The 27,836-nt window shown below is 43.8% G+C and overlaps 2 protein-coding genes across 6 annotated transcripts; one reads left to right on the top strand and one right to left on the bottom strand.

The window, feature by feature from the left end:
- The first annotated feature begins 1,267 nt into the window (after window positions 1–1,267).
- Window positions 1,268–24,345, top strand: SLC37A4 (solute carrier family 37 member 4). Of its 5 annotated transcripts, none has more exons than XM_084611715.1 (10): window positions 1,268–1,381; window positions 5,575–5,741; window positions 5,841–6,085; window positions 8,074–8,306; window positions 10,238–10,481; window positions 11,972–12,130; window positions 12,923–13,008; window positions 16,952–17,065; window positions 19,647–19,785; window positions 21,240–24,345. In XM_084611715.1, exons 3-10 carry the CDS (start codon window positions 5,938–5,940, stop codon window positions 21,404–21,406), a joined length of 1,290 nt encoding a protein of 429 aa, XP_084467841.1. In that variant the 5' UTR covers window positions 1,268–1,381; window positions 5,575–5,741; window positions 5,841–5,937; the 3' UTR covers window positions 21,407–24,345. The 5 variants fall into 5 exon arrangements, with proteins under 5 accessions (XP_084467841.1, XP_084467842.1, XP_084467838.1 ...); XM_084611716.1 differs by having other exon boundaries at window positions 5,575–6,085; window positions 21,240–21,421; window positions 22,573–24,345; XM_084611712.1 differs by lacking the exon at window positions 1,268–1,381 and adding an exon at window positions 2,206–2,314 and having other exon boundaries at window positions 5,575–6,085.
- On the bottom strand, window positions 23,543–27,780 carry TRAPPC4 (trafficking protein particle complex subunit 4). Its single transcript, XM_084611717.1, has 5 exons — window positions 27,555–27,780; window positions 26,843–27,017; window positions 26,501–26,604; window positions 24,463–24,589; window positions 23,543–23,679 (listed from the first exon to the last, which is right to left on the bottom strand). The coding sequence occupies exons 1-5, from the start codon at window positions 27,727–27,729 to the stop codon at window positions 23,601–23,603; spliced, it is 660 nt and encodes a 219-aa protein (XP_084467843.1). The 5' UTR covers window positions 27,730–27,780; the 3' UTR covers window positions 23,543–23,600.
- Between the last annotated feature and the right edge of the window lie 56 nt (window positions 27,781–27,836).

Here is a 27,836-nt window from a genome sequence, read left to right as displayed (position 1 = left end):
ACAGAAATACTTTTGTGGTTGATCTGATTTCTGCACCAAGTTTTGCTTTTACACTCTTTTGTGGTTAGGGTGTCAAACCAGTGCTTGGTCCTGTTTGTTGTTCAGGTTTGCCATAGAATTCCAGTGTGAGCTTGAGCATGTTATTTACTCTGTGCTTCAGTTTACCATCTGTTAAATGGGGATAATGCTTCCTTACCCCACGTGGTATTGAGGATAAATTAATCTGGGTGAAGCCCTGGGCTACTCCTGTGATGGGGCCTACATAAATACAGGTGTATACAGGCCTTGATACAAAGATCAATTCCTGTTGCAGGAGTGTAAAAATGTATAGTCAGTTGATGCCTATCCCCACTCCCCAAATATTCCACACTTTCCCTCATCCTATTACTTGCAAATTAGAATCTTTGAGTGTTAAGTTTGTTATTCCTGCAGCAATTTTCTTCCTGAGATAACCCTGGTTCATTTTCACAGAGCTTGCTTTTCTCCTTGAGTAGGAAAATGCACTCTTCGCCAAGATTACCAAATACTTGTCTGCGTCAGAAGGGCAGTGACAGAAAGAGTAGGGGATGAGGGTAGCAGTAGACCCAGCCCTACGTCTAAGGTGACCAGACAGCCGCCCTGAGAAATCGGGACGGGGGTAACAGGCACCTAGCTAAGACAAAGCCCCAACTATTGGGGCTGTCCCTATAAAATCGGGACATCGGGTCACCGTACCTCCATCAATGGTGGAAAGAAGCTGCTTCAAAAGTCAGGTTTGTACATGGTTCTTCGGCCCGCGCTCGCTTCCCCTCCGTGCGCTGGTCGCTGCATGGTCCCTTACTGCAGAAAGGCCAGCGCCCTGCCCGGGGCCGAGGCGCAACGCTCTCGGCCGGACCCCTCGTCCTCCCCCGGCTTCTCCACCCAGGGCAGGGATCAGCCCTTCGCGGCGGCGCGGAACTCCAGGGGCGGGACGGGTCTTCGCGCAAAGCGTGTCCCAGAGCGCGCCCTGACCCGACAAACTGCAGCGGGCGGGCCCGGGCCCGGGCCCGGGCCCGGCTGCCGCGCTGGGGCCTCCCTCTTCCTTCCCCGGCGCGGGGCGGGTCCCTGCGGCTGCGCTCCGGGGACAGCGGCCCTGTGAAGATCCTGCAGAGGGACTGGCGGGAAGAGGTAGCGGCTACGCGCCGCGGGCCTGAAGCGGCCCCAGGCGCTGTGCCGCATACCCGCCCCCGGCGGCGATTCGACGAATGGGGAGGTGTGGGCGTCCCCTGGAGCCCTATTGCCGGTTATGATTGGCAGAACCGGTGACGTACAGGGTTCCTGCCCAATAGAAGACAGCGGTGTGTGGCTGGCGGGACGAGGTGGGACTTCCGGGCGGAAGCGGCCAAGCGAAGGGGTCTAAGAGGTACTGTGTGGGGGTTCAGGCCCCGAGCTCTTCCTCGTGCTTCTCACCCCAGGGGCTCTGCCAGGCAGCCCTTGGCTGTAATGTGTTGACTCCCCCTGCTGGGGTGCTGCGCTCCCGACAACAGACACGTTCTCCGATCGGCCCCCCTGGACTCCCAGTCATGTACCCCCCCCGACAAGCCCCCAGCCTTGTGGCCTCCCGCAGACATTTACACTGACTGGCCCCCTTCAGGCTCATAACCTCCATGTGCTCCCCAGCCATATAAACACCTGTCCCCCATGGGTCCCCCAGCCACATAACCTCACTCCAGACAGACCCCCGTGGACACCACAGCCATGTAATCCCCCTTCCCACAGACACACACCAAGACCCCCTCCCTTCAGGCACACAGCCCCTCCCTCCCCCCGCCATGTAACCCCTTCCCTCATGGACCTCTCAACCGCGTAATCCCTCCACAGTCCCCCAGCCATCATACCGCCCCATGGACGTCCTACCCATGTAACCCACAGTACAGACACATACCGACCAACTCCCTCAGACATATAACCCCACACCTACCCACCCCTCAGACATACACAGACTGCCTTCCTGGGGCTGGCATGTAAGCCCCTGCCCCTACAAGTCCCCCTCCCCAATTAAAGCCGGTAGCCCTTGGCCCATGTTGCCCTTCTCCTGAGCTCAGCAGGAGTGTTATTGCTTTCTGACATTTTGATTGGTATCCATTTCCTGGGTGAGCTTTCACCTCAAGGATGAGCAGCTGAAGAGACTTCTATATTTAGTTCATGCCCCCTTCCAACCCCAGTCCCTTATCTGTATCGGTGCAGCTCCAGTTACAGTGGTTCAAGCTGCCCTGACCCCACCATTCATCTACTCCTCCTTTGGACTCTAAGCTAACTCAGTGCTTGCTCTGAACCTCACACTTTCCATACTCAGGTAGGGAAATGCTCTTGTTACCATCGATAAGAGTAATGTCTCTGTTAGAGTAAATTCCTGGTGTCAGGAACTTGTGTCTTTTTAAAGTGCCTGGTACACTTTCTGATGTTGTATATGTAATGATATCAGACTTGGGCATCATAACATGTTGTATCCCATCTTAGTTAAACAGGATGTCTTAATGTTTTAAATACTATGGATGGATTGTTAAAAGGATTGGGTGAGTTAATGAACCATTATAGGGATCCCCTTCTTCAAGGAAACATTTGTTCACAAGAGCGGTCTGGAAGGAACATCCCCCAATCCTCATTCCTATTTGTATGGCATTGAAGGGGTCATTGGGTGTGTTGTGGGGTTGCTCAACTTCTTTGGAAGCATCAGGTTTGGCTGCTGCTGGAGGCGAGATAGTGGAGATGAAAGAGGAAGACTTTTAGACTTTTTAGGGTATGGACTGTTTCTTTCTGAAGTGCCTAGCATGATGAGGCCCTGGTCATAGTTAGGCCTCTAGGTGCTATTGTAATACAAATAGTAACATGGGCTGATAGCCTTAGCTGTTGATATGATTCATTTTACATTGTATCAGTGTGGTAGCTTTGAGTACTGCTCATTTTTTGTGAATCAAACCATATCACAAAAAGAAAAGGAGTACTTGTGGCACCTTAGAGACTAACCAATTTATTAGATTTGTGCAGGAAATAGCCCAACTTGATTGTCATGCACATTGTGTAAAGAGTTGTCACTTTGGATGGGCTATCACCAGCAGGAGAGTGAATTTGTGTGGGGGGGTGGAGGGTGAGAAAACCTGGATTTGTGCTGGAAATGGCCCACCTGATGATCACTTTAGATAAGCTATTACCAGCAGGACAGTGAGGTGGGAGGAGGTATTGTTTCATATTCTCTGTGTATATATAAAGTCTGCTGCAGTTTCCACGATATGCATCTGATGAAGTGAGCTGTAGCTCACGAAAGCTTATGCTCTAATAAATTGGTTAGTCTCTAAGGTGCCACAAGTACTCCTTTTCTTTTTGCGAATACAGACTAACACGGCTGTTACTCTGAAACCATATCACATGCACCATGTAGCCCTACATACTTTTTGCTGATGGCTGTTACATACTTAATAATGCCTAGAAACCACAATGATAGGAAAAATGCGTAGCTAGAGAGAATTGAGTGGCTCTTCTTTTCCGTGTGTGGGCTGATTTTGAAGCAGGCACGGTTGTCAAGCTGTAATTATAGATGTAATGAAATCCAGTTTTAAATGTCTAATTGAAAAACACAGCAAAGCCCATCAAAAGAGCCAGATGTTTGTAAAACTGTCTGAAAATTTGAGGGAGTCTTCCCTTGCTGGGTTCTTACATTTTGAATCAGGTTTCTAGTTTTAGTTTAAAACCAAGTAAACCCTAATGAGGAAAATATGTGAGAAGTGTTTTTAAATATACGCAAAATGTTCCTCATTCCTCATGTTTGAAGAGGGGACTGCTGCTCCTTACAGACTTTCCATGCTCGCTGGGAGCTTATCTGTGGAAGTGCCAGTCTTCAGACAAGACCAACTTTTTAATCTAATTCAAAGGAGAACAATTTTTTAAAAAATGATTTAAAAGCCTATGTACGTGCACGTGTGTGTGTGTATCTATCTTCTGCACTTTTGCCGTATCCCATTAGTTGGGGTCAGTGGCACTTATTCTTTGTCTCCAAGGGTTTCCGTCAAGTGCATCTTCCAGTCTGACACAGACCTTTGTCACGTCCTCCTTCAGTATCTTGAACCACCTTTTACTGGGTTTTAGCTGTATGCATCTAGAACGTGGTAGCCTTTGCCCATTTTCCACAGCCATCAAGCAAGGTGGTTGCACGTTGCTGCCGGGGATGCTCTAGCACTGTACTGATGTACTCTTGAAGACGAAGACCCACAGAACATATATAATTGGCCCAACTTTTACAAACTGGCTGGCCAGGCCTGACGTTCTTGGTATGAAATCAGACCTTTTCTTCTCCTAGGAGGCCCACCTTTCTCATCTCCACTTGCAGTTAAGAACACTTTTGCCAAGAGAAGGTAAGTCATAGGAGTTCAACAGTCAGAGACAATGCCAACTTTTGAATATAACTCAAAGGAGAACAGTTTTAAAAACCTGATTAAAAGCCGTGTGTGTGTGTAAAAAAACAAAATACTCATAATTTGCCTAAAAATAAACACTGGAAACCCCATAAATGAATGAATTGTTGTTTGTTGTTTTTGTTATTATTTTACTATATGTTTGGTACCGACTTGGTGCTCTGTACTGTACAGTACATAAATTGAGATATTGCCCCTTTCAAAGGAATTTATATTCTCAGCACTATGTTTATAAAGTACTTTGAAGATGAGTAACTCCATATGAATGTTAAAAATTATTTTTCATAGTTCATAAGATTTTCTTTCTATGCTGCTGCTCAGGTTTTATCCCCACACTGTCAGGGCATCTTTTCTTTTTGGTTTCTTTTGAAGTATTGATTGCTCTCAAAATGCAGAATGAGCTTGAATGCAGTTTCCTTGTTCAAAAAGAGTGCAATTGCTTATGGGCTGAAGACTTGCAGAAGAACTCCATGCTTGACTACTTTTCATTGTTTTGCACATCCCTTTGCTCTCTGATTTTCTGCATTCATTATTTCTCAAGCCTCATTATGTAGTCGTAGGCAATTAGTGACCCAATTATCCTTCTGTCTCTACTAATGAGTCCTTATTCAAAATTTAATCTTAGTGTAATTCTGTTTACTTCAGTGGTTTTACACCTGGGATAAATGTCCAGTTCTTTGCTTTTTGTCTTGAATCAAGTCTTCTGTCCTGTTGCATCTGTCTCTCTTTTGCACTCCCTTCCCCAAAGTTTTTTCAGTTTCTTTGCTTTTCCAGATACAAGAATATGTTGCTCAGCTCTAGTTGCAGCACTTTCCTGGAGTCTTCCACAGATCTAGCTCTGTAATACTGAACCAGCTAAAAGCAGAGAAGGTCACAGCTGTATAATACCTGTGGAGTCACTGAAAAGGAAATCAGAAACTAAATGCAGACTGCCTGTTGAAGCTGTAGGATTTTAATCCACCCTGTCTTTTCCTTGTAGTGAATCTAGTTTAAGATTGTTTCTGGGAAAGGGATTGATTGTTTTCAGTTTGTCCTGTTTGAGTTCAGAGGTCAGAAGAGAGTTACTGAGCAAGGCTCCTCTAATCTTTCCACTTTGCGTACAGTACAGCTTATCACAAGCTAACTTTACTTTTTTCTTTTTCTGTAGGTTAATGGTTTTGTCCTATATGACAAGTTCCGTAAGTTAATCATTCTCTAGAAAGCAGCTGTAAACAAAACTGAGAAGAAAAGAGAACATCAACAAAGCTGTAGCTCTGCAAAAATATCCCAGGATGTGAATTCTGAAGAGAGTCCAGCTTCCAGTTCAGACACCCTGTTAGTTGCTGTTTTTCTTTTCCTCATTCAAAACTGCTCTTTTGTTCCAACTTTTTGTTCCAACAGCAATTGCTATTTTTTTAAAATCTTTTATTACAGCTATTCACTACAGCTGTGAGCTGAATTTTTTTGAAGCAGGACAAATCCTCCTATCAACAGGATTTTTCTTTCTTGGAGATATTACTTTGATTGTACCATGGTGGATAAGGGTTACAGTTACTACCGAACAGTGATATTCACTGCCATGTTTGTTGGCTACACACTGTACTATTTCAATAGAAAAACATTTTCATTTGTAATGCCCTCAATCATGGAAGAAATAGAATTGGACAAAGATGACTTGGGTAAGAACTTTCTTTGTGATAGAGTTTGTGCATGTTTTCTCTTGGTATATATCTGGTTATGTTGTGTTACCAGAATCTATACATTAAATGTATTTTCTATCCATCTGAAGAAGTGGAGTGAGAAATCACATACTGTAGAATTTTGATTAATTTCTTCCTAAAAACTCCATCTTTAAAATCTAGGGCCAAATCTGTATATCTTTATTCATGCAAATGCCTATAGTGCTACTGACTTCAATAAGACTGTTCAGGTGAGTAAGGCAAGTTGAATTTGGTCTATATGTTGTAGTCAAAAAATTTGAAATGGTAGTACATGCTTTGTGTGCCTGAGTTATGATATCTAAAAAGGACACTGCCCAGTTAAAAATCCATATAATTTTAAAAAGATTTCCTTCCTTGGTTACGCCACTTACATTATTTAAATTAAAGAGAAGTTTTAAAATTAACAGTTGCCATTGGAGCTGTTTCATTTGTTGCATTTTTACTCAGCTTGATCATTCAAACTAATTAATTTCACTTTGTGTGTAGTTAATTTCCCTTTGTAAATCTGAGGCACTAAGAAAATGCTACAGTGTTTGTTTAAAAAACGAACACATACAAACCTTGTTTTTGTAGGAATTTTTACAAATCCAAAGGGAGACTTCTGTTGAGCTTGAATTTTTTTTAGTAGGGTGTTTTCTTTTGGTTTGGGTTTTTTTAAACAGAATCTATATTTTGGCCCTAATTGACATGAAAGTGTCCCCTTTAATTGTTCAGAATGTTCATTTCAAAAAGTCACTTCTTAATCAACAAGAGTTGCAGAAATAGAAAATGGAAGAGGCCTATGAAGTCATTTTGTCTATTTCTCTGATATTGTAGACTTGATCTCACATGTTGGAAGCTTTTGTTATGTCAAAATAGTCTCAGAACCAAGCAATACCTACAATTCAAAGCAATCTCTCTTTGATTCATTAAGCTGGATGGACTCTTTCAAAAAATGAGTAGTGAAAAAAACACACTAACCCCAGTTACAGCTTAATGAAACAAATGTAGAGCCCTTGTTGAAATATGATCAGGGATGCCATTTGTGTTTGGGGTAAAGAAGACTGTAGCTTGAGAGAGATTTGCTAGGCAAAATGTCTCAAACATGGTCTTGTTTGAAAAATTCAGTTGTTTCCTCTCGTTTTGGTAAACCACTATAAACCTTTAATGCCTAAAAAACCTTTAAATCTGTTCAGTTTGGCACTTTATTGTGTCCTTCATGTGTCAGTGCTGGGCATGGAAAGTAAGATTAAGCTGAGGATCTGTTATGCTGATTATCAGAATTTATTGACCTAAGGTGAATATTTGAGACAAAATGTTAGCAGTGCAGGTTGATCTAAATGGGAGTTCAATTAATAAGCACGCAGTCATACATGGATTAACCCCTGGGGCGGAATAAAACTGTCAGAAGGACAACCAGTGTGGAATAGCTATTCCACGCTAGCTGTTCCGGACTTTTTCCCCATGTAGACAGGTCCTTAGTCCTGTAAACTGGCACATTTGCCTAAAAAGATTGGGAAACACTTTCTTTGGAGATGCCTGTTGGTAGCACTAATGCCTCCTCTTTTATATATCCTTCTTTGTGCTCAATGCTTTATTGTTTACAGACAGCACGGGATGGTTGGGTCTTTAGTTTAGTGAAACTATAAACCTACAGTCTCCACAACTATGGTAGAGTTAAAGAAGTCTCAATGTGCTTTGAAGAGAAAAAAAAATACTGCTTTCCATAGTCTTATGTATATCTCAGTTCAGGTACTAATCATATTAAAGTCTGTATCCTGCTTACAGGAATACTTTTCTGGAAACCAACCAAATAGAACGCTCTTGTCATTCTAATAGCTAGTGGAACTGATTTGTGCCTGAATGACAACTCCTTTGAATGTGCTCCAGTAGGAACCTGGCTGAATTAACCATCTTATTACAAAATGTGTTACTAGAGTATGCCTTTGGTTTCTAACTTATTGCAGGTCTCATCACTAGCAGCCAGTCTGCAGCCTATGCTATCAGTAAATTTATCAGTGGAGTCCTCTCTGATCAAATGAGTGCCCGCTGGCTCTTCTCATCTGGCCTTCTACTGGTGGGCGTAGTCAATGTTGTCTTTTCTTGGAGCTCTACAGTTACAGTCTTTTCAGGACTGTGGTTCCTGAATGGGCTGGCTCAAGGACTGGGGTGGCCACCGTGTGGGAAGGTACTGCGCAAAGTAAGTATACTTTGAAAAACTTTTTTTTTTTCTTTCTGGCAGGGGTGCAGTCCCAGATTTGAACACCAAGAGTAGTGCTTAATTAGTGCCAGAGCTAGGCTTGGCAGTTCATATCCCCAGCACTTCTGAGCTTGTTGCGTCAGTTATGAAAGTAAAATATTGCTTGAACCCTGGCATCTCTTTCATTACAAATTAAGCGCTGAGCAGGAGACACTGAATAGAGCATGATACAGGAAAGATTGCTTTGTGTGAAGTTCGTAGCAACACTTGTCCTAACTTCTTCCAGAATAGGTACTGTATGGAGAACACTGCAGGGGTCCTTGTGCTGGGACCATAGGTGAATTCACAGTTGTTCCAACTCCTAGCAGGAAGTGAAGTATCGGTATGGCTCCAGGCGTGCTGTCTGTGGGAGAACACTCCTAGCTGTTCTATCCCCTGCCCTTCTTGGAATAAGAGTCTCATATGCCTCCTGCTGCTTAGTTAAGCCAAGAATACTCAAGTTGGAGAGTTATTTACTCCATTCGTTTGTTTTAAGCACGAAGCTTTGGTTGTTGATTATAGTTTAATTTGTTAAATTTCCCTAGCCGCAGAATTTGTAATCATGAAAAACCCCAGTTGCTGGATTCCAGCCCCTGAGTTGTGAAGACAGAGGCACCATAGCCTCTTTGCTCTAGTAGTTGTCCACTGCAGAGAGAAGGAATGATAAGTAAAGTTTGGTTTGACCTGGCGGTGGGCTCATGAGTTATAAATCACAAGCCAGATCATGTTGCATTTCAGGATATTTTGGGAGAATGATAGGTACCCCTTCTGCCCCTGAGAAAGAAAATCCAGTCTGCCTATACAAAATATCAAGTGACATATAGAATACTGTGAGCAGGGCCCCTGCTGAATGGTGTGTTTGTTTAGACAGCCACAAAAGGATAATTTAGCAGTGTGAAGAAATAAAGCTTGATGTTATGAAGCTAAGGGCTGGTAACTGTGGTTCCCTGTAGAAATGGTCAAATGACTTAGCCTAAGGCAGGGACAAAGAAGGCACTGCCATGGAGAAGGTCACGCCCTTCCTTCCATACTAACATTAGTAGGAACCTCCCTCTAAACCAATAGTCCTATTTCTGTCTCTGTGCAAGACTAGTCCTGGCAATGGGATATGTAAAAATGAGGAGGACAGGTGCATGTGAGAGATGGAGGACTGAACAACTAATCACCTGGATACAAGGCTTCTCTCTCTCTCTCTCCATGAAGCCTTCTTGCTTCCTCTGCTCTATACTGTGGGCAATGAATGGAGCCGGGAGGAAAATGCCTTTCACATAGGGCTGTTTCTACTCAGAGGGGAAAGATCACTGAAAATGAAGACAAAATACCAAGTAACACTTCCAGAAGATTGTCAACAAAGTATTTGAATTAGATGGGACCTGCTCCTACTCCCTTTGGCATTAATGGAAGTTGTACCATTGACTCCATTAGAAGTAGGACTGAGTCACAGCAATCATTCTGTCAGCAAGGGCCCAATTTGTGCTGAGCTCCCACAACATCCACTGCAGTAAGGATCAGGGTCCTAAAGTTACAAGCTGAAAAGCTTTGTTTATCCCCTTACTTGGTACAAAGCAGGCAGACCTTTGATGACAGCATCATAAATCAGTTAGAGAACTTCCTGTACCTCCATTTCCTCCTCTGTAAATGGGAATAATATTGACCTACTTCACAAGGTAGGGGTCTGTGAGGCGTACATCATTAATGTTTGCAAAAAGCTCTGAGTTTCTTGGATGGAAGGGGATAGAAGAGTAAAATATTTTTCTATCTAGTTTTATAAACCTCTGTCTGCTAGGATCTGATCTGGCCACCAAGGGACTTAATTACAGGTTTTTGGAGCTGAGTCTAATTCCCACTCCATGGCACTTTGCTCACACTCTCTTTCTTTCCCTGTTGCACAGTGGTTTGAGCCTTCCCAGTTTGGAACATGGTGGGCAATTCTCTCCACCAGCATGAATCTGGCTGGTGGCTTCGGCCCTATTGTTGCTGCTCTGATGGCTCTGAGCTACGACTGGCGCACAACTCTGTCCGTCTCCGGCTTCATCTGCATGGTTGCCTCCTTTGTTTGTCTTGTCCTGATTAAAAATGAGCCCTCAGACGTTGGGCTACCAAACATTGGACCAGGAACCATGAAAGGGAAAAAAGGTGAGCATTAGACTCCTCATCTTACAATTAAGGCATGCAGGCAGCAGGAGGAGCAAGAGGAGATGGGACATGTTCTACCAAAATTTGATAGTCTGAGTGTCCCTCCAGTTCCTTGGTGCTGGAACAAGCCCTTCCCATTTCCTGAACTTGGTGCTTATCAGCATTTAACTCCAGATCTGCTTGCAGTCATATGCTGTGAGAACACCTGAGGTATCCTGGTTAAGGAATACGTTTTGTGTGTCATGTGTGTCTCGCAGTGTGAAAGTATTGGTGCCCTCGATTGTGCAAAGGACAGTCATCTAATGGAGTCTCGTAGGGCAGGGAAAGATCCTAACCCGCTTTCACATCTACTCCCAGCTATGCCACTGACTCTGTGGGACCCTCAACAAGTTGCTTCAGCTCTATGTGCCATAGTCTCCCCATCTATAAAATGTTTATGTTAATATTCTTCTATTTCCCTTGGGGTCTTAAATTATTTATGTCATGATCTGAGATCCTCCATGCCAGAGAGGGGCAAAGTAGAGCCTTGTGCAGGACTATTTTTAATCTTGCTCCCAACCACTCCTGCTATTATGGCAGCAGGTCCTGTGGGATCCATGGGATCCCAATCCCGCTGCAGGGCTCCACTAATCCCACGCAGGGCTCCACTGTAAAGCATTATTATTTGTTTCTTACTGAGCAGCAGAGAGAAGAGCTGCCTTTGGCATGTCTCCAATAAACAGAGAATTCTGCCTCCTGTTTTGTTGAACCCTAGTTTGAGTGGACTCTGCTCAACATTTGGTGTCCTGAACTAGGACATCTAGTTAATAAATGTTGGGTCATGTCCAATGAATTGAACCTTCTCTTGAGAGCAAAAGGGCTGGAGGGTTGTTGTGACACAGGGACTGTCACTGGATTTAAAAGCCTACAAAAACCGTATTTAAAGTAGTGACTTCTGTATCACCCTGTAAATCTTTTGCTGCTGGAATTGGCATTTGATAATTGTCATGGGAACATAATTGCTACCACAACGTATTTTTGGGATATGAGTGTTAGCAGACATAACTGTCGGGTTCATGTAAGAACTGAGCAGCTAGCTTAAATGCAATGTCCTTTGTGGGATGTACACAGCTTCTTTCACGGACTAGTGAAGAGGACTAGAAACAAAATCTGGAAGAGCAGACAGTATGTTCTCCAACATCTTCTGTCGGAAGTGTTCACTGGGAACCATAAGAGAGCAGAGTTATGGGGAGTAAAATGTAGCTTATTGATGTCTGCTTTTTAATTAAGTGGGATAAATACCATGGACAGGTTTCTTTGTACACAGCAAATGGGTGGTAGCAATGGCCGACCATTGCTAGTTCTACATTTAGAAAAGCCTTACTGTTACAAGGCTGCTCCCACTGCACACAGAATCTGCTCACAGATCATCCTACCCCCCAGCTGGGTTGATTGTGTCCTATTGCTGTGTCCAAGCGGTGTAATGGTGTTTCTACTAATTCTCCTTTCAGGCTCATCCAGAGATGACAGCACCCTGGCAGAGCTGCTACTCTCGCCCTACCTGTGGGTACTCTCAACTGGCTACCTGGTTGTCTTCGGAGTGAAGACATGCTGTACAGATTGGGGTCAGCTCTTCCTGATTCAGGAGAGAGGACAGTCTGCTCTTGTGGGTAAGACACAACAGACTCATTTTAAAGCTTAAGGCTGAGATTTTCAAAGGTGCCTTAAGGAGCAAGGTGTCCAGTTCCCATTTTAATGGGATCTGAGTGCCTTTGAAAATACCAGTCCAGATTATTCGGGTTACTGAGTGGCACAGGGGAATGATCAAGAAATACATGCACTTCCTCATTAGGTCACAAGTTTAAATTCAGCCCAGGCTTGTAGTAACCAATAGTGCTCATCGGTGGCTATTTGATGGCATATATGAAATGAGTTTGTGTATCTGACCGGTTCCTAATGACCAGGTGTCCATGGCCAAGAAACCCCAGTACAAAGGGCACAAATTGGCTCCTTTGTAGAGACTCCAGGGACTGACTAAGTCATGGTGATTGAACAGTCTTCTTACCTCACCCCAACGGATCCTCATAGATCAATGTGGGGGCACACTGGAAGGGAGACAATGTGTGGGAGAAGTCTGCCATGCTGCTGCCTGGTTTGCACCTGCTCTGTGGACAGAGAATTTCAGTCTCCTGGGCTGTTGGGGTGGCACTACCCACCAGCTCTTAATTCAAACACTATTTAACTAAAAACAACAAACAATATCAGATGCTCTGAGAAGAACTGGGGAAACTGAGAGACAACGCAAAGTGTAAGCATTTTAGGGCTAGTTACTCCATTCTCCCTGATACTGCCTTTATATTGAACTGATCCCTGTGCACAAACATAAACTGTTAATAAGAAATTGTTTTGGTGTTTCCTCCCTGGACCTGATTGCCTAACCACCCCCTTATCCTATGTTCTAGGCAGTTCTTACATGAGTGCCTTAGAAATCGGGGGCCTGGTAGGAAGCATTGCAGCTGGGTACCTTTCTGACAGAGCAGTAGCACGGGTAAGCAGCCTGGAACGTTGTCCACTCCATTATTCTCAGTAGGAAAGCTGGTAGATCTCAGTGCAATAACTGGAATGTCTGGTAACTCTGAACTTGGAAGTACCAGGGGTGAGAGAACTGCAAAGGTGAGAGGTTGTTGTGCTGAGGATGTAAAATGCAACCTTCCTGGGTTGCCAAGGGATGCTGATGCAGATTCACTGACACTTTAAAATTAGTTTATTTTTTCTTTCTAAACACTTCAGAAGATACAAAATCTTTTCTTTCTAACAGCTGGGATTTTTCAACAGACTGATGGAAGTTAAGTGCCTATCTCATTTAGGCTTCTTTGAAAATCCCATTTCACATGCTTTGTGCCCAGTGGTGGGGGTAGGGAGTATGGGCCCACCCCATACCAGAGGTGATCATTCTCAAAATTACTTTCTGTTCCCTGCCTCCCCCAAACTTCTGATGTTTCTCTAAAACCATATCTGATCTGCTGTGGTTTTGCAAAATCCAAACCAGGGTCTGCCCCATACAAAGAGTTGGGGTAGGTGGACATAGGTCCAGTCCATTAAAATGTTTGATAATTTCCAGATCAACTAGTCAACAAGCATATGGAAACTTGGCCTGATGGGTGTCATCAGAGGCCTAGGACTGCTATGCTGGAGTCCTGTACTAGTGAAGGTAATCTGGGATTTACTGCTGTCAGTAGTGGCACCATCTAGCATTCACTTGGTGTAGGGGAGGCATAACATATATTGTGTTGTGGCAAAGCTCCTGCTGGGGCCCTTTTCTAAATAATGGAAATAATAAACATTACCTTAAAGCAGAGCAGGACAAAAATGGGTCTAAACTGTGAAAGTCACTAGCTGAGACTTTCCAGTGTCACCTTGGTCTTGTGTGATTAGTAGACACTTCTGCAAAGAGATAAAGCTACTTATGAGAAATACATTAATTCACATGATAATACAGAGACCAATATACACTAATCTAGAGCTCATTGGTTTCATTCACAGAGTTTTGTACAACCCCACTTCCCCAGTTCACTTCTTTTGGGTATGCACCTCTTCACTTTTGCTCTCAGATTCTCATTCAAACAAACCCCAGAACACAAAGTGAAACCTCACCTGAAATTGTTAGAACAAACAAGCAATTTCCACCCAAAATAGTAGTTCACCTGACTCAAAACTCAGCTAGGGTAGTCAAAGGCTTGCAGGTCTGGATTGAGTTTTTTAATTAAATTGAAAACCAGGTGAATTTTGCCTGGTTTTGTTACAAGTTTATCACAGCCCTATAATTAAATCATGCCTCTGGTGTCCATAAGAGAGAAGCTTTGAGGAGATTTATATAGGTCACTCAAGACAAATTAGATTATATCATCTTGTAATGTTACCATTTTATTCCTGGGGGAATTCAATTCATCTGTCTCGCATAATTTTTAATTTTCCCGCCTAAAGAACATTTTGCCCAAAGAGGTGCTGCAGTTCCACCTTTTGCCCATCAGAGGCCGCTGTGGCGCCAGAAGAGCCTGCTGCGTTCTAGCGCCACAAAAGCCCCTGATGGGCAAAAGGCAAAACTGCAGCACTTCTGAGGTCAAATGTATTTTACGCAGGAAAATACAAAAGTCTATGCCCAGTGCGGTTGAATTCCCCCAGGAGTACAGATCATCACAACATGCTGCCCGCGGAGCCAGGTTAGGACAGAGTGGGGCACACAGGGCTGCTGTGGGGTCACAGTCAGTTTCAGAATGGCTAGTGGTGGGGACAGGTGGCGCATGGGCTCAAGAGCTAGTGGGGTGCCAGCGTTGAGCCTGGGGATGGGGGAGTGGGGCTGTAGAGACCATGGGGATGGGGGACAGGGCAGATGTGCCTGACTGAATGGGAGAGGCTTGGGGTCAGCCGGGGTCTGCATGGGGGAGGCTTCCCAACACCCTAACAATCCCATCCCCCCACCCATCCTCAACACCCTCCAGGTTCACTCCCAGGCTCCTTCCCTCTCCCTCAGCTCTTCTGTTACCCCTGACTCCGCCAAGCCTTTGCACTGCTTCTGACAGATGCAGGAAATACAGTTGTGTACTGTAATTTAAAAGAATTACACAAAGTTCTGTACTAATATGCCTAGTAAGGAATCTGTCAAAAAAAATTATCAGAATCTTTTTTTGCTCTGTATTGTTACAGACATACTTGCTGACAGATGTTTTGAAATAAATTCCAAAATAATTGTAACTGGCATGATTATATTGTGTTATTTTGACAAATAAAATATGCAGAATTTTCAAATATTGTGTGCAGAATTTTTAACTTTTTGGTACAGAATTTAAAAAAAAAAATGGAGCAGAATTCCCCCAGGAGAACTATTTGCAGCATTGGACTGCAAAACACAAGGCCATAAAAGCTTATTAATTATACAGATAGCAAGTATCCACAGGTTGTAAAGCAGTAAAAACGGGGTTATGTGATTCATTGTGTGGATTCAGGGATGGGAGGTAAAATTACAGGTTGTTATAAATCCTGTATATTTACAGCCACATTCCCTGACCTCCACCCATGTACAGAAAAGTCAAGATGAGAGAAATTCACTCCAGTTCTGTAACGATGGGCACTACCTGTGTCGCCCATCAAGTTTCCAAGGGAGATCTCCAGCTGATGAGATTACAGATATGGTTGATAGAGTAACTGGGTGGTATAATATACCTAGACTTCTGAAGGCAGTTGACTTTGTGCTTCACAATATTCTGATTTAAAAATAAACTTAGAACTATCCAAAATTAATGTAGCCAATATTAAATGGATTAAAAACTGGTGACCTGATAAATTGTACATGGGGAATCATCATGCAATGAGGTTGCTTCCCACAGATTCTATTCTTGGCCGAGTTTTATTGAATTTCTATCAAAGATCTGAAAGAATATATAAAATCATAGCTGGAAAAAATGTGCAGATGACACCAAGAATTGGTGGAGTGGCAAATAATGATAAATACAGGCTAGATTGCTTGATGATGTGGGCTCATTTGAAAAACATGCTAAATGTAGGGTCACATAACAAAGAATGTAGGTTACCCAAGATGGGGGACCATATCCTGGAAAACGGTGATGACACTGAAAAAAAATTTGTGGTCATGGTAGATAACCAACTGAACATGAGCTCCCACCTTACTGCTGTAACTAAGAGGCTAATGTGTAATCCTTGGATGTGTAAGCAGGGAAATCACAAGTAAAAGTTAGGGAGTGGTTACTTTACCTCTGAATGTGGCATTAGTGTGACCATTACCATTATAACTGGGAATTGGTCCTGCTTCGAGCAGGGGGTTGGACTAGATGACCTTCAGGGGTCCCTTCCAACCCTGATATTCTATGATTCTGTGATTCATTACTGGATTACTTTGTCCATTTCTGGTGTCCACACTTCAAAAAGGGTGTTGAAAAATTGGAAAGGATTTAGAAAAGTGCTACAAGAATTATTAGAGATCTGGAAAACATGCCTTAGTGAGAAATTTAAGAAGCTCAATCTATTTAGTTTATCCAAAAGAATGTTAAGAGGTGGCTTGATCATGGTCTACAAGTACTGTTACCTAAGTTGGGGAGATTTCTGATAGAAGAAGGCTCTTTTAATCTAACAGAAAAAAGCATAATGAAATAGAGTGGTTGGGAGCTGAAGCTAGACAAATCAACTAAAAGTAAGGTCAGAGAGGATAATTAACCACTGGTACAGTTGACCTTGGAACATGATGGATTCTACATCATTTGGAGTATTTTGGAAAGACATCAGTCTTGATTTATAGATATACTCTATCTCAAACAGAAGTTATGAGCCTGAAGCAGAAATTACTGGGTGATGTGATGTTATGCAGGTTATCTAGTCCCTTTTGGCCCTAACTTCTGTGAATCAGTTGGCATTAGTAACTCACATTTTCTGTGTGTGTTCTCTCTCTCTCTCTCTCTCTGTTCCAATATGTATTACAGGTGGGTCTGTCAAGTTATGGGAATCCTCGGCATGTGCTCCTGCTTTCCATGATGGCGGGAATGTCTGCTTCAATGTACCTTTTCCGGGTCACAGTCACAAGTGACTCTCCTAAGGTAACCCATGCACAAGGAGTTTGTTCTCATGCAGCATGTGGTGTGACAGAAGCATTCATCAGCTTCATTTAGATGGTGGTGAATGTTCTTGCACTCAGGCACTGACTAGCACAGGTTACAGGACGGGATTCCTGTGTTGTGGCATTGGAAGTTCTGCATAAAAATTGTAGAAGTTTGATGCCATGTTATTTTTTTATTTGAGTACTTACAGTATGCTCAGTGCTGCTCAAATAAAGGAAGAACCAAACCCACCTGAAGGAGTTCTATCTATCAGCAAAGCGTGCTTAAACTCTAATAATTACTTCTGGGACTCTGTTGAAACCTGTAGCTCTTCCTCTGACTTCATAATCCTTTTTGTAAATGACTGTACAAAATTCCAGGGCATCCTCTTTGACAGATTTATAAAATGGATTGTAGTATAGCTTTCTGGAGCCCTGTTTCAGAACCACCATGTCTGGTCTGGAAGTTAGGGGTTTTATCTGCAGCTGAGAAATTTTAAAGCAGCATTGACAGCCTGAAATCTAGTCAGTTTCACTAACTAGACTAAAAATAGCTTCAGGGTCCTAGGCTTGCCCCAGAGTCCTTACCCAATTTGGGCGATTTTATTTTCACAATTAGTTTTTTTTTCCCTTCTCCCTTCTGCTGTGTGAAACTCCCACAGATGAGGAGAGACTGCTTCCAGTGCAGAGTCAAACTGATTATATATAGTGCTGCCAAATGTCCAAAGTAAACAAACTGAAATAGAGAAAATGTCTCCTCTGCTCTCTTTCAGTTATCTGATGTGTTTTGTGTAATAGTGTAACAAGGCGGCAGGGATAAGGGCTCTTCTGCTGAGCCACCCTGTTGACAGGAATTAGAACCTTGCAAAAAACTGCTGAGTACGTACTGCTGCTTGTTAGCTCCAATAGGATATAAGGGAGGTGGAACCAGCTGTCAGGAGAAAGGGAATTGGGGTCTGAGACAGAGCTGTCTCTGCAGGGAAACTATAGGAACAGTCATGACAGGGAGAAAGTTTAGTTTGAGGTTTATGTTATGGTGGTGGTTCAACTTCCAATAAAGTCAAACCCCAAAGAGGTGATAAGTTTGAACTCTGACTCTGCAGGGCGGTGTGGGAACTCCACCTGTTTCGGTAGCTAAAGCGTTATCGGGCAGAAGAGTGTTTAAGCTGATGGTATCCCTTTTAATGGTGAGGATTTTGTTAGCAGCAAGTTTGGCAGTTCTCTGCACTAACTCCTGATATTTGTGTGTTCTGTCTCTCTTTCCCTGGTGGTTGCCAAACAAATGGAATTTCACTTCTACCCTTTTTAATGTTTCCTCACTTCTTCCTCAGGAAAACGACTTCTGGATTGTAGCCTTGCATCCTCTCGCTGCCCTCACAGGCTTAACAGAACAGGAGGTTTCTGCCTTGTCTTTCTCTCTCCCCTTCTGCCTGTTTCTACTTTTACTGACTCTTTCCTACTCTGAAAGGTTGGTTAGTTCAACAGGATTTATAACCAGGGCATTATGAAGAGTGCTGTAAGTTTTCTGAAAGAAGCTTCATAATTTCATATTACTAAACTAACAATCTAATAAAACCAGTACTAAAACACTGATAGGTTCTGGGGATGTTTACTCTTTAGATGAGATAATCAGTCTGGAGAACTATTAATAGAAGTCTTATGGCTAAGGCACAGGACTTGGGATTCCAGACCTGGCTTCTATTCCTGCCTCTGCCATTTACTTCCTGTTTGACTTTAGGCAAGTCACTTCCCGTCCTCCTTTTTGCCTCAGTTTCCCAAACAGTAAGATGGAGATAACACTTTATGCCCAATAGGGATGTTGACGCTTAATTCATTAATAGTTATACAGCATTTTGCAATCCCCAGATGGAAAGCGTTAAGATGGGCAAAGAATTATAAACCCTTTATGGGCCTGAGATTGGTGCCATTGTTCACATACTTTTCAATATCAATTTTTGTTAGCATAAATTCCAACCTTGGAGTCCATGTTCAGGCAGACTACCTTGTAATATAACATTGCAGGATTTTCAGCTGACAAAATAATGGGAATGCCTCAAAACAGGTATAAATGCATTGACCAACATATGTCTGAAACTATAATGCCCTTTAACCAAGACTCTTCAGAATGATTTTTTAAAAGATTACTATGCAGTAAACACCTTCTCTGTGTCATTTCACTGTAACCTAAAGCTCATTAAATAGAACTTTAAGAAAACACAGCAACTACACGTCTTCCTATTGAGGGAGTTTCATATTGAGACCTGGCTATGTGACAGTTCAGATGGTTATTCAGAACCATAGAGAAAAACAAAGTTCTTGCTTGGAAGCGGATAATGTGCTGGCCAATGCAGTCAGGGATGCATTCGATTATAAACCATCTTAAAAACATGTGGCAGAGCAGACTCTGTTTCACATGGTTAGACTTTTTATATCCACTGGCCAGGGAAGCAGTGTCAGCCGGAACAACATTTAGTTTGAAATATATTGTAGACAGGGCCTTACACACTTAGCCAATGTCTAACCAATAGCAGGGGTCAAATTTAGGGATCCTATTTCTGATTACTCTTTGCTTGTGTTGATAGCTGTGGATACTGATTCTAGGAGCCATCTTTGGGTTTTCTTCTTATGGACCAATTGCATTGTTTGGAGTGATAGCAAATGAGAGCGCACCTTCCAACCTGTGTGGCACCTCCCATGCTATTGTTGCACTAATGGCCAATGGTGAGTGATACACCCTCCCCCTCACACAAACCTCAGAACCTTTATTCTGTAGCCGCAAGAAGCCCCAGTTCCTGATGATCTTAGTCTGGCAAGATGAGATTTCAAATTGGTTCTACAAAAAGAAAAGGAGGACTTGTGGCACCTTAGAGACTAACAAATTCATTTATGATTAATTGCTACTTAGTGATATGAAAGGTTGTGTCTCAAGCAGCACAGCTGAGAGAATGGGAAGCGAATGGCTGTGCAACTGAATCTGTTTATTCAACAAATTAAGTGGGTCTCTGAAAACCTAAGACTCTCACTGAGGAACTTCCCTAATCTCATGCTTGATTCTCAAAATGTTTCATTCTGCAGCCCACCATGTAGGGCTCTGTGGGCCACGTTGAAGACTGCAGTCCATACAAAACCTTTGGAGAGTTCAGATATCCATATTCTTAACGGTTTGGATTTGGAGATGGATAAGATGGACAAATGTGAAGTGCATCTTTTGTGTTGGGCCTTCTGGGACCCTGGTCCTCATACGTCACCTTTAAAGACTTCTTTTAAAAAGTCCTTGACACTGAAACCTGGGCCTTTACCAGTCCAGTGAAGATTTAAAGATAAAAGTCCAGAGTGCAGAGGGTTAACTTATTAGGGAAACAGTCCATGCACATTGATATTCCCTTTAAGATCTTTCTTGTCTTAAAAAAACCCCCAAACAAACAAAAGAAACCCCAAAGTCAGTAATCCAGGAGTTACCACCAACATTCTGAGATCTGGACCAGGCCTGAATCCCTATAACATCTGGGTCACAATGAGAGAAGGTCCAGTTGAAGTTTGGATCCAGACTTCCCCAAAACACAGCAGTGTTTAACTCTGCAGTTTTGGATCAAACGTATTTCTGGTCACAAGTGAAAACGCTGCACTGTTTAGTTGTCTGTCCCTCTTATTCATATATATACAAATTTTGGTAAGTTTTGCCTGAGCAGAAAGTCTGTAGCAGGTAAGGGCTCATGTGTCTATCAGCTGCTTGCGCCATGACAAGCTATGACTTGTTCCTTGCTTTCATAATAAACATTTGTAAATAAAGATAATTGCAACCACAACATTTGTATCTTCTCTGATAGCTGAAGATGAATAATTTGCTCCCCTGAGTTTTCTGGCAGTGCAAATCTCCAGTTTGGAGGAAAGCGTGGCCATAGCCCATTCACTGAGGAACCCTGAAGGAGTGACCCCAAGAAAAGAGTTTGGAGCTACTGAGTGACTAGCTCGGTTTCCCCAGGCAGGGCAGAATTGCTCTCTACTGCATGTCACAGTGCTTTGTCCACTGTTTAAAATATCTCAAGCTATCTGGCTTGAAGCATTTTTATAAATGCAGGGACCAGCACAAAGAACAGTGTCAGTAGGAGAAACTGTAAAGTTCTGCTGCTATTAGGGACTCTAACTCTGCTCTCTTCTCCCCATTATCCTTGCAGTTGGTGGTTTCCTGGCTGGATTGCCTTTCAGTACTATAGCCAAGCACTACAGTTGGGCCACAGCCTTCTGGGTAGCTGAAATAACATGTGTCATCAGCACCATAGCCTTTTTCTTATTACGGAACATCCGCACCAAGATGGGTCGGGTACCCAAGAAGATTGACTAAAGATGAGCAGCAAAGGTACTAAGGATGCTCCAGATGATATCTAAGGATGGCAAGTGACTACTCGCTGGCCTGGTACTGAGTTTCCTATCAATGCAGCCTAGATCAGAATATTTATCAAAACTTCATTTTATTTTAATCATATTCCTGTTTAGAAAGGCACAAGATCTTCAGTAGCTGTTACGTTTTAATGCCTACAGAATTTTTGGTCACTGTTATAGTTTACATCTCATGACCTCACTTTACCTCTTACTTAAAGTACTGTTAGTGAACTGAGCAGAGACTTTGCAGTCTTGCTTGCTAAACTAGAAGTACTGCAGAAGACCCGTATCTCGTACCTGCCTAGCCTTCTTGCTGCTGGCCTCAGATGTAGTGTTGCTCTCAATTCACCCTCATTGCTTACAGAAATATTAGAGTTAGCCAGCACTGAGCCTACTTTCATTTACCTCCCTTGCTGTTGTCGGTGCAGCTGTGACCCAGCTTACTCTGTCATGAGCTACCTTCTGTGTCTCCCTCCCCAGAAGCAGCGACCACTTTCTTATTACTAAAGAAAAACGCTGGTCGCCCAGCTATTGTCAGAGACTGAACAGTTACTGGTCCACCTATTACTACAGATCCCTGCCATTGCAGCAAAACAGCTCCCTTTTCAGTAACAGCAAATGAGTAAAGTTCTTGGAACTCCATTCAAGAGATGGAAGCACTGTACAACAGTTACTTTTTGCTGTTAAATTAGTCACCATGGCTAGCCTCAGAGTATTAGTGAATTGCAAAACAGATGGTTAACACTGAATAGAATAGTATTTCCTGGAGTACCAAGGAAATTGGTTCAAGAGTGTAAGCAGTAACAGCATTAGACACATACACACCTTGTATAGCTCCTCTCTTTCTGCATTATCTAGAAAAGTCTTTAAGAGATTTTTATCATTAGGTTGTAATGATTATTTCTGTAAGTAACATAATCAAGGATATTGTCAGGTGAAAGCATAAATTTCTAATGTCTCCAGTTCCAGTGAACTCAACCAGCTACAGCATTTTTAGGTTAAACTACAACATAGGGTCTGCTTACTATTACGAATGCTTGTTAGCAGGAGCATTGCCCCTTGGTAGTATGTTAGTATGTCATATGTTAAGACTTTTCTTATCAGGATTCTTGTTTGTGTTCTCTGCAGAGTTTTAGTTATTTAGAATGCCTGTAGGTAAGCAAGAAGCTCCGTGGCCACCACCGCAAAGCTACCTTGACATAACAGATTGCTCTGCCAGTCCTAACGAAATGGCTAACTATCGTACAGAAGTAAACTACCTTTGATACTTAAGCATGAGTATTAAGAAATACTGTTTACCAACTGTGAAATAAAAATGTAGCACTGCACTGGCAGCATGAGACTTCTTGTGCAAAGGGACCAAGAAAAAAGGGGAAGCTCTTGCCCAGAGGCCAGTCCTAGATACAGGACATTCCTCTTTCTACAGTGAGCAGCCTTAGTCAGAAGCAGTCATTTTATGTTGCCCTTCCTGCTGCTATTCCTCAGAACTTATTTTTTCAGTTTATTCCTTATTCATTTCACCCACCTCCCCTGCTTGAAATCCATTATTCCCGTTTACACCGAGGTAAGCTGAAGTGTTGCCTTCCAATGGGGTTCTGGGCACAGTAAAGGACATCTCAAGCTAGAATGGTTTCAGATGGTAAAACAGAACACCAGCGTGATAATAACCAGGGTGCATTTTTACCCTAGTTCAGACTAGCTCTAGCAGAAGCAAATGTATCTAGTCCAAGAAATAATCTATCCACACTTTAAGGGAATGTTTATTACTTGTACATCCAAAGTAACCGTTTGTCTGAGCCATAAATTAAAGCTGCAGAGAAAAACTAATATATATATATACACACACACTTAAGAGTGAAAAAGGGGAGTATAACTGAGGTTTTACCATCATGCTGTGTCTTATCTTCCTCTGTGTTACAGTGACAGCATTAGAGCTGCAATCATAGCTTCAGCCACATATGCCCATTCTTAGCTATAATAATATTCACTGTTAGGCAAAGGTGGATTCCACACCCATGGAATAAAGCAGCATTTCTGGAGATGACAAAAGCAATTTGGGACCTCATGACCTCCTCTCTCGCTGCTGTAGCCAGAGACAGGATTCTGGAAAAGCTATCTCGTGAGGAGAGAGGCTCACTATTGACACTGGAAAAGTCCTATGATCCTGGTCCAAATGGTCCAGCTTTTTCTGCTACCTCCAAAGCAAGTTTCAAGTTCTGATCGAACAGCTCACACCTGAAATATTCACAGAAATACAGGCATGAGGATCAGAAGAGGGTGACAAAAATCTCCATCTACAACCCAAAACATATTGGTGTTTTTAATCGGAGAACTGTTAGCTCCAAGACAGCCCCAGACCTGCACTAGCTTCTCTTTCATTCCAGACTCTGCTAATGGCAACTTTTTTAATCAAAAGACTGATTAACAAAGCAGCTTGAGTTCAGCTTTCCTATTTGACATGCCAAAACCATTTCAAAAACAAAGCTTAATTGCCACTTTGACAGGGGTTAAAAGTGCAATAGGGGCCCTGCCCAGAGAGAGCATGTCATGTTGTTCAACTGGAACTCCAGAGGAAGTTTCCTCCAGCCTTTTCTAGAGAACAGGATTCAGACTGGTGTCCTTGGAAGACCTTCTCCAAGAACTTGACAGCACTGAACCTCCTTATGGAATTTAGTTTAATCATGCAAAAAGTTAGATTTTTGATTGTGCCTTAAACAAAACTAGTGTATGCGTCTAAGTAGTCAGGTGTACTACCAGAGCTCCCATCAGCAGCCCCGGTCAAAAGAGAACCCAACAATCTTAGGTTTATTTTTAGTGGATGGACTCTGGAAACGGGCGCTAAAAACATGGGGTCTGCTTCCAATTCTGTCATTGACCAAATAAACTCAGACAGTAAAATCACATGTCTTCTCTTCTTCAAAGGGGGTTGTATTAATGGTTGTACGGTGCTCTCAAAGTGGAGAGCTGAGCAAGCGCTCAGTATCTTGTTATTCTACACATCGTCTGCCTACTCCCTACCTGATTGGCATCTCCAGTGAGTAGAAAGGATTTTTCAGAGCAAAGTCAGAATAAATCTCATAGATCTTGCGCAGAAGGGACTCTATCCCAGCTTGCCGTGGATCAGCGAGCACCACAAATTTGATCCCTGGAGCCATAATGAAAGAAGCATTAGCATTGACTACATGCAAGCTGCAAAGGTAATAATACTATGAAATACATTCCCAAATATAATTGAAAAGGCCTCATTTACAGGAAGGACGGGAGAGCAGCTGACACTATCTGAAGAATATTTAAAACTTGCCTTGTTTTGTTTAAGATATATAGAGAAAGATTAATGATTGAGTAGTGTATTTTAGCAAGCTAACATTCAGGATGTGATTTTACTTTCAGGTGCACAGAGCATATTTTGTAACATTGCTAACGTGGCTATACACTTGAGCACCTCTAGGGGAATCCTACATTTCAAGCACAGGCTGGGTTTTATTTGCAATTCCTCAGCTAGATTCCAGACTTTTAAAGACATGTTGGCCAACTGAGGCAAGACAAGACGAGCTAGTTTCCCTTTCTGTAAAGGGGATAATTCCTGGGTGGTGAGTAAGAAGTTGAGGGTTAATTCATATTTGTGAGGTACTTTGTCAGTTTCTCTGCATAGAGGCCCATCAGCTCTTTGTAAATCCTTTTGTATACTTCTGGTGCTCTCTAACTGGATATTGAAATAATCATCTTTTGCCTTTTCTAGTGCCTTTCATCTTAAAATGGCAATCTAATTCAGAGAAATACCATATGAATAAAGATCAAGCACAAAAGCAGTACTTTTGCAGCAATATACAAGTCTAATAAATATTCCCAAGGGCATTCTGTGCCAAAAAAATTAAAAATTCTGTGCACAATATTTTGAAATTAATAAATAATGAAATAAATGCAGAGGCTCCAGCGTGGCAGTGAGGAGCACCCTGCAGCCTCCCCACCCTGGGGACATGGACTCAGTGGTGAGGCTGCACCCGACGCTAACACAGCACAAAGCCTGGGCCTGCCCCAGAAATACCCTAGAGCCCTGCCCCCCTGTGCCAGGCACATAAAGTGTGGGGCAGGCAGGCTCAAACAGCCAGGATCCAAATGTGGAGGGACTCACTGCAGGGGGATCCAAGTGTGGGATGAGAGGATTCTGTGTGGGTCAATCTGGGTGCAGACAGCCCAGTGGGAGGTCTAGGTGTGGGGGGATCTGGATGCACAGAGGCTCATTGGAGCGGGGGGAGGGATTTCCCAGATGTAGGGGCAATGGGACTCTGCAGGGGCTTCCAGGTGAATATGGTTGGGGCTCAGTGGAGGGGTCTGGGGTTTGGAGGGAGTCTGGAGGCAGCTAATTGGGGATCACTGGCATGGGGATTGGATGTGGGGGCTTAGGGTGGTGCAGGGGGGTGGGGCTTGTCAGGGTAGGGGGTCTGAGTTCAGGGAACTCAGTGCGGGGTGGTCTGGGTGCAGGGGGCTCCAGATTCAGGGGCTAATGTTCAATGGGGTGTGGTTTGGATATGGAGGACTAGGGGGGTTCTCAGTGTATGGGGCAAGGCTTGGTGGGGGTGTCTAGCTATGGGAGGTCCAGATGCACAGGGGTTGGTTGGATGGGGGAGCAGCTTCCTGTACAGTGACCCCTCTCCCCTCAGCTGAGGAGTTATGGGGGCAGGAAGCAGGGGAGGATGCTGAGCATCCTGCAGCTGGGGGAGATTTCTGGGCGTGGGTCTGACAGCCCCAGCCACTCCTTGCAGGGGAAGAGGAAGTCCTGTCTTCTCCAGCCCAGCCAGGACTAGCAGCTGATCCCGGCTCAGGGTAGGAGCCACTGGCTGGGGTGTCCCCAGCCCAGTGGTGATTTCCTCTCCGCTGGCTGTCCGGAAGTCATTTTTCTTCAGGGAAGCAAAGAAATCTGCAGGTGGCATTAATTCTGCGCATCCACAGAATCCCTGCAGCAGTAAATAAAGCAGTTTGTACTTGTCTTTTCAGAGTGAGGGAGAAACAGCCCCAAAACTGAACTAACAGGGATAACATGAGCAGTAAGTCTTACCTGTTAGGGTCTGAAAACAGTGTAGTTTAAATGTGTCTGTTTCTAACATCTCAATACCGGAACTCCCCAGCTCAGGAGACAACTGGGACCCAATTGCAAACAACCTTCACAAACAAAGGGAAATTACTTAAGTCTAACACAAAAGATTCCTCTTCAAGTTACTAGAGATATGATAGTGTATATCCACCCTCCATTTGTCTTTGTGAAGTGTATCTTCTTCGGGGCAAGGAATGTGTCTTCCTCTGGGTTTGGCCAGTGCCTCACAGATGGTGGGCATTACTATCATCATTAGTGCCATGGTAGCCAGGGCACAGAGAGCTAGACTTTCCAGTGCAAACTCACGAGTGGAACATGGAGGCCAGCATGAGCTTCTCATTGGAGGAGAGGCGAGGCCGGCCAAAACGGATGGACACGGGATAGTTGGTAGGATTGCCAAGGTACTCCAGTACCTCCTTCCCGTCAGCAGTGTATTTCCCATTCACATCAATGCCATTGATGGAAAGCACAGCATGTCCAACTGAAAGAAGCAAAGGGAAAAGTCAGAGCTGAGGCCCATTTGCTTTCAAATGAGCGTTGGAACTAGGAACTCCAATAGCTGACCTGACCACTGGCCTCCCTAGACGTGTCTTTAGGAGGAATTTATGGTTTAGCACAGCCACTGTTAAAGCGTAAATGCTCTGATGACACTACTGCCCGCCCAGCAAGCACAGCCACGGTGCCCCAGTATCTCCCAGGAGCACAAGCACTACGACGCCTCTCCAAAAAGAGGACAGGAGGACTTGTGGCGCCTTACAGACTAATACATTTATTTGAGCCTAAGCTTTCGTGGCCAGTACCAGCGCCCCAGCCCCCTGACAGGCATCGTCCTCCCCCTCCGGCACCCCAGTCCCTCCAGTGCCCCCATCAGGCGGTACCAGCCCCACAATCGCCCCAGGGGGCGCTACTAGGCCCCTAACGGCCGTAGCAGCCCTCCAGCGGGCGGTACCGGTTCCACAGGCCTCGCTGGATCCCCAGTGTTTCCCAGCCTCCCTGGCGCCTCCAGTCGGACGCCCACCGCGGATGCTGTCCCGCTGCCCGAACGCCACCACCACGCGCTCGTCGTGCAGCTTAAGCACCAGGTCCAACGGGAAGCTGAAAGTTTTCTCAGTCTCGGAGCGCGGCGCGTAGTGATCCAGCTGGTAGATGAGGCCTCCGGCCTTGTTCACAACGTACACGCTGAAGATGGCCATGTCGGCTCCCGTCAGCTTAGGGCACTTTGGGAGATGTAGTTCTACGAGCGGCGATACGTGCCAGCGCAGTGCATTGTGGGAAAGAGAATTGTTTCCGATTTTGGAGC

Source organism: Lepidochelys olivacea (genome assembly GCF_965140295.1).
Source record: "Lepidochelys olivacea isolate rLepOli2 genome assembly, chromosome: 22".
In the NCBI taxonomy this organism is placed as follows: Eukaryota; Metazoa; Chordata; order Testudines; family Cheloniidae; genus Lepidochelys; species Lepidochelys olivacea.
The sequence above is the reverse complement of the archived record's forward strand: the minus strand, read 5'-3'. Positions and strand labels throughout refer to the sequence as shown.

Excerpts from the sequence above, each read along its gene's own strand:
- SLC37A4 (XM_084611715.1), top strand. The coding sequence starts at position 5,938 with ATGGTGGATAAGGGTTACAGTTACTACCGAACAGTGATATTCACTGCC. Across the intron at positions 17,066-19,646 it reads TCACAAGTGACTCTCCTAAG|CTGTGGATACTGATTCTAGG; the intron begins GTAACCCATGCA and ends TTGTGTTGATAG. Across the intron at positions 19,786-21,239 it reads TGTTGCACTAATGGCCAATG|TTGGTGGTTTCCTGGCTGGA; the intron begins GTGAGTGATACA and ends TTATCCTTGCAG.
- TRAPPC4 (XM_084611717.1), bottom strand. The coding sequence starts at position 27,729 with ATGGCCATCTTCAGCGTGTACGTTGTGAACAAGGCCGGAGGCCTCATC. Across the intron at positions 24,590-26,500 it reads CTGTTTTCAGACCCTAACAG|GGATCAAATTTGTGGTGCTC; the intron begins GTAAGACTTACT and ends TTATGGCTCCAG. Across the intron at positions 23,680-24,462 it reads TCACTGGAGATGCCAATCAG|GTGTGAGCTGTTCGATCAGA; the intron begins GTAGGGAGTAGG and ends TGAATATTTCAG.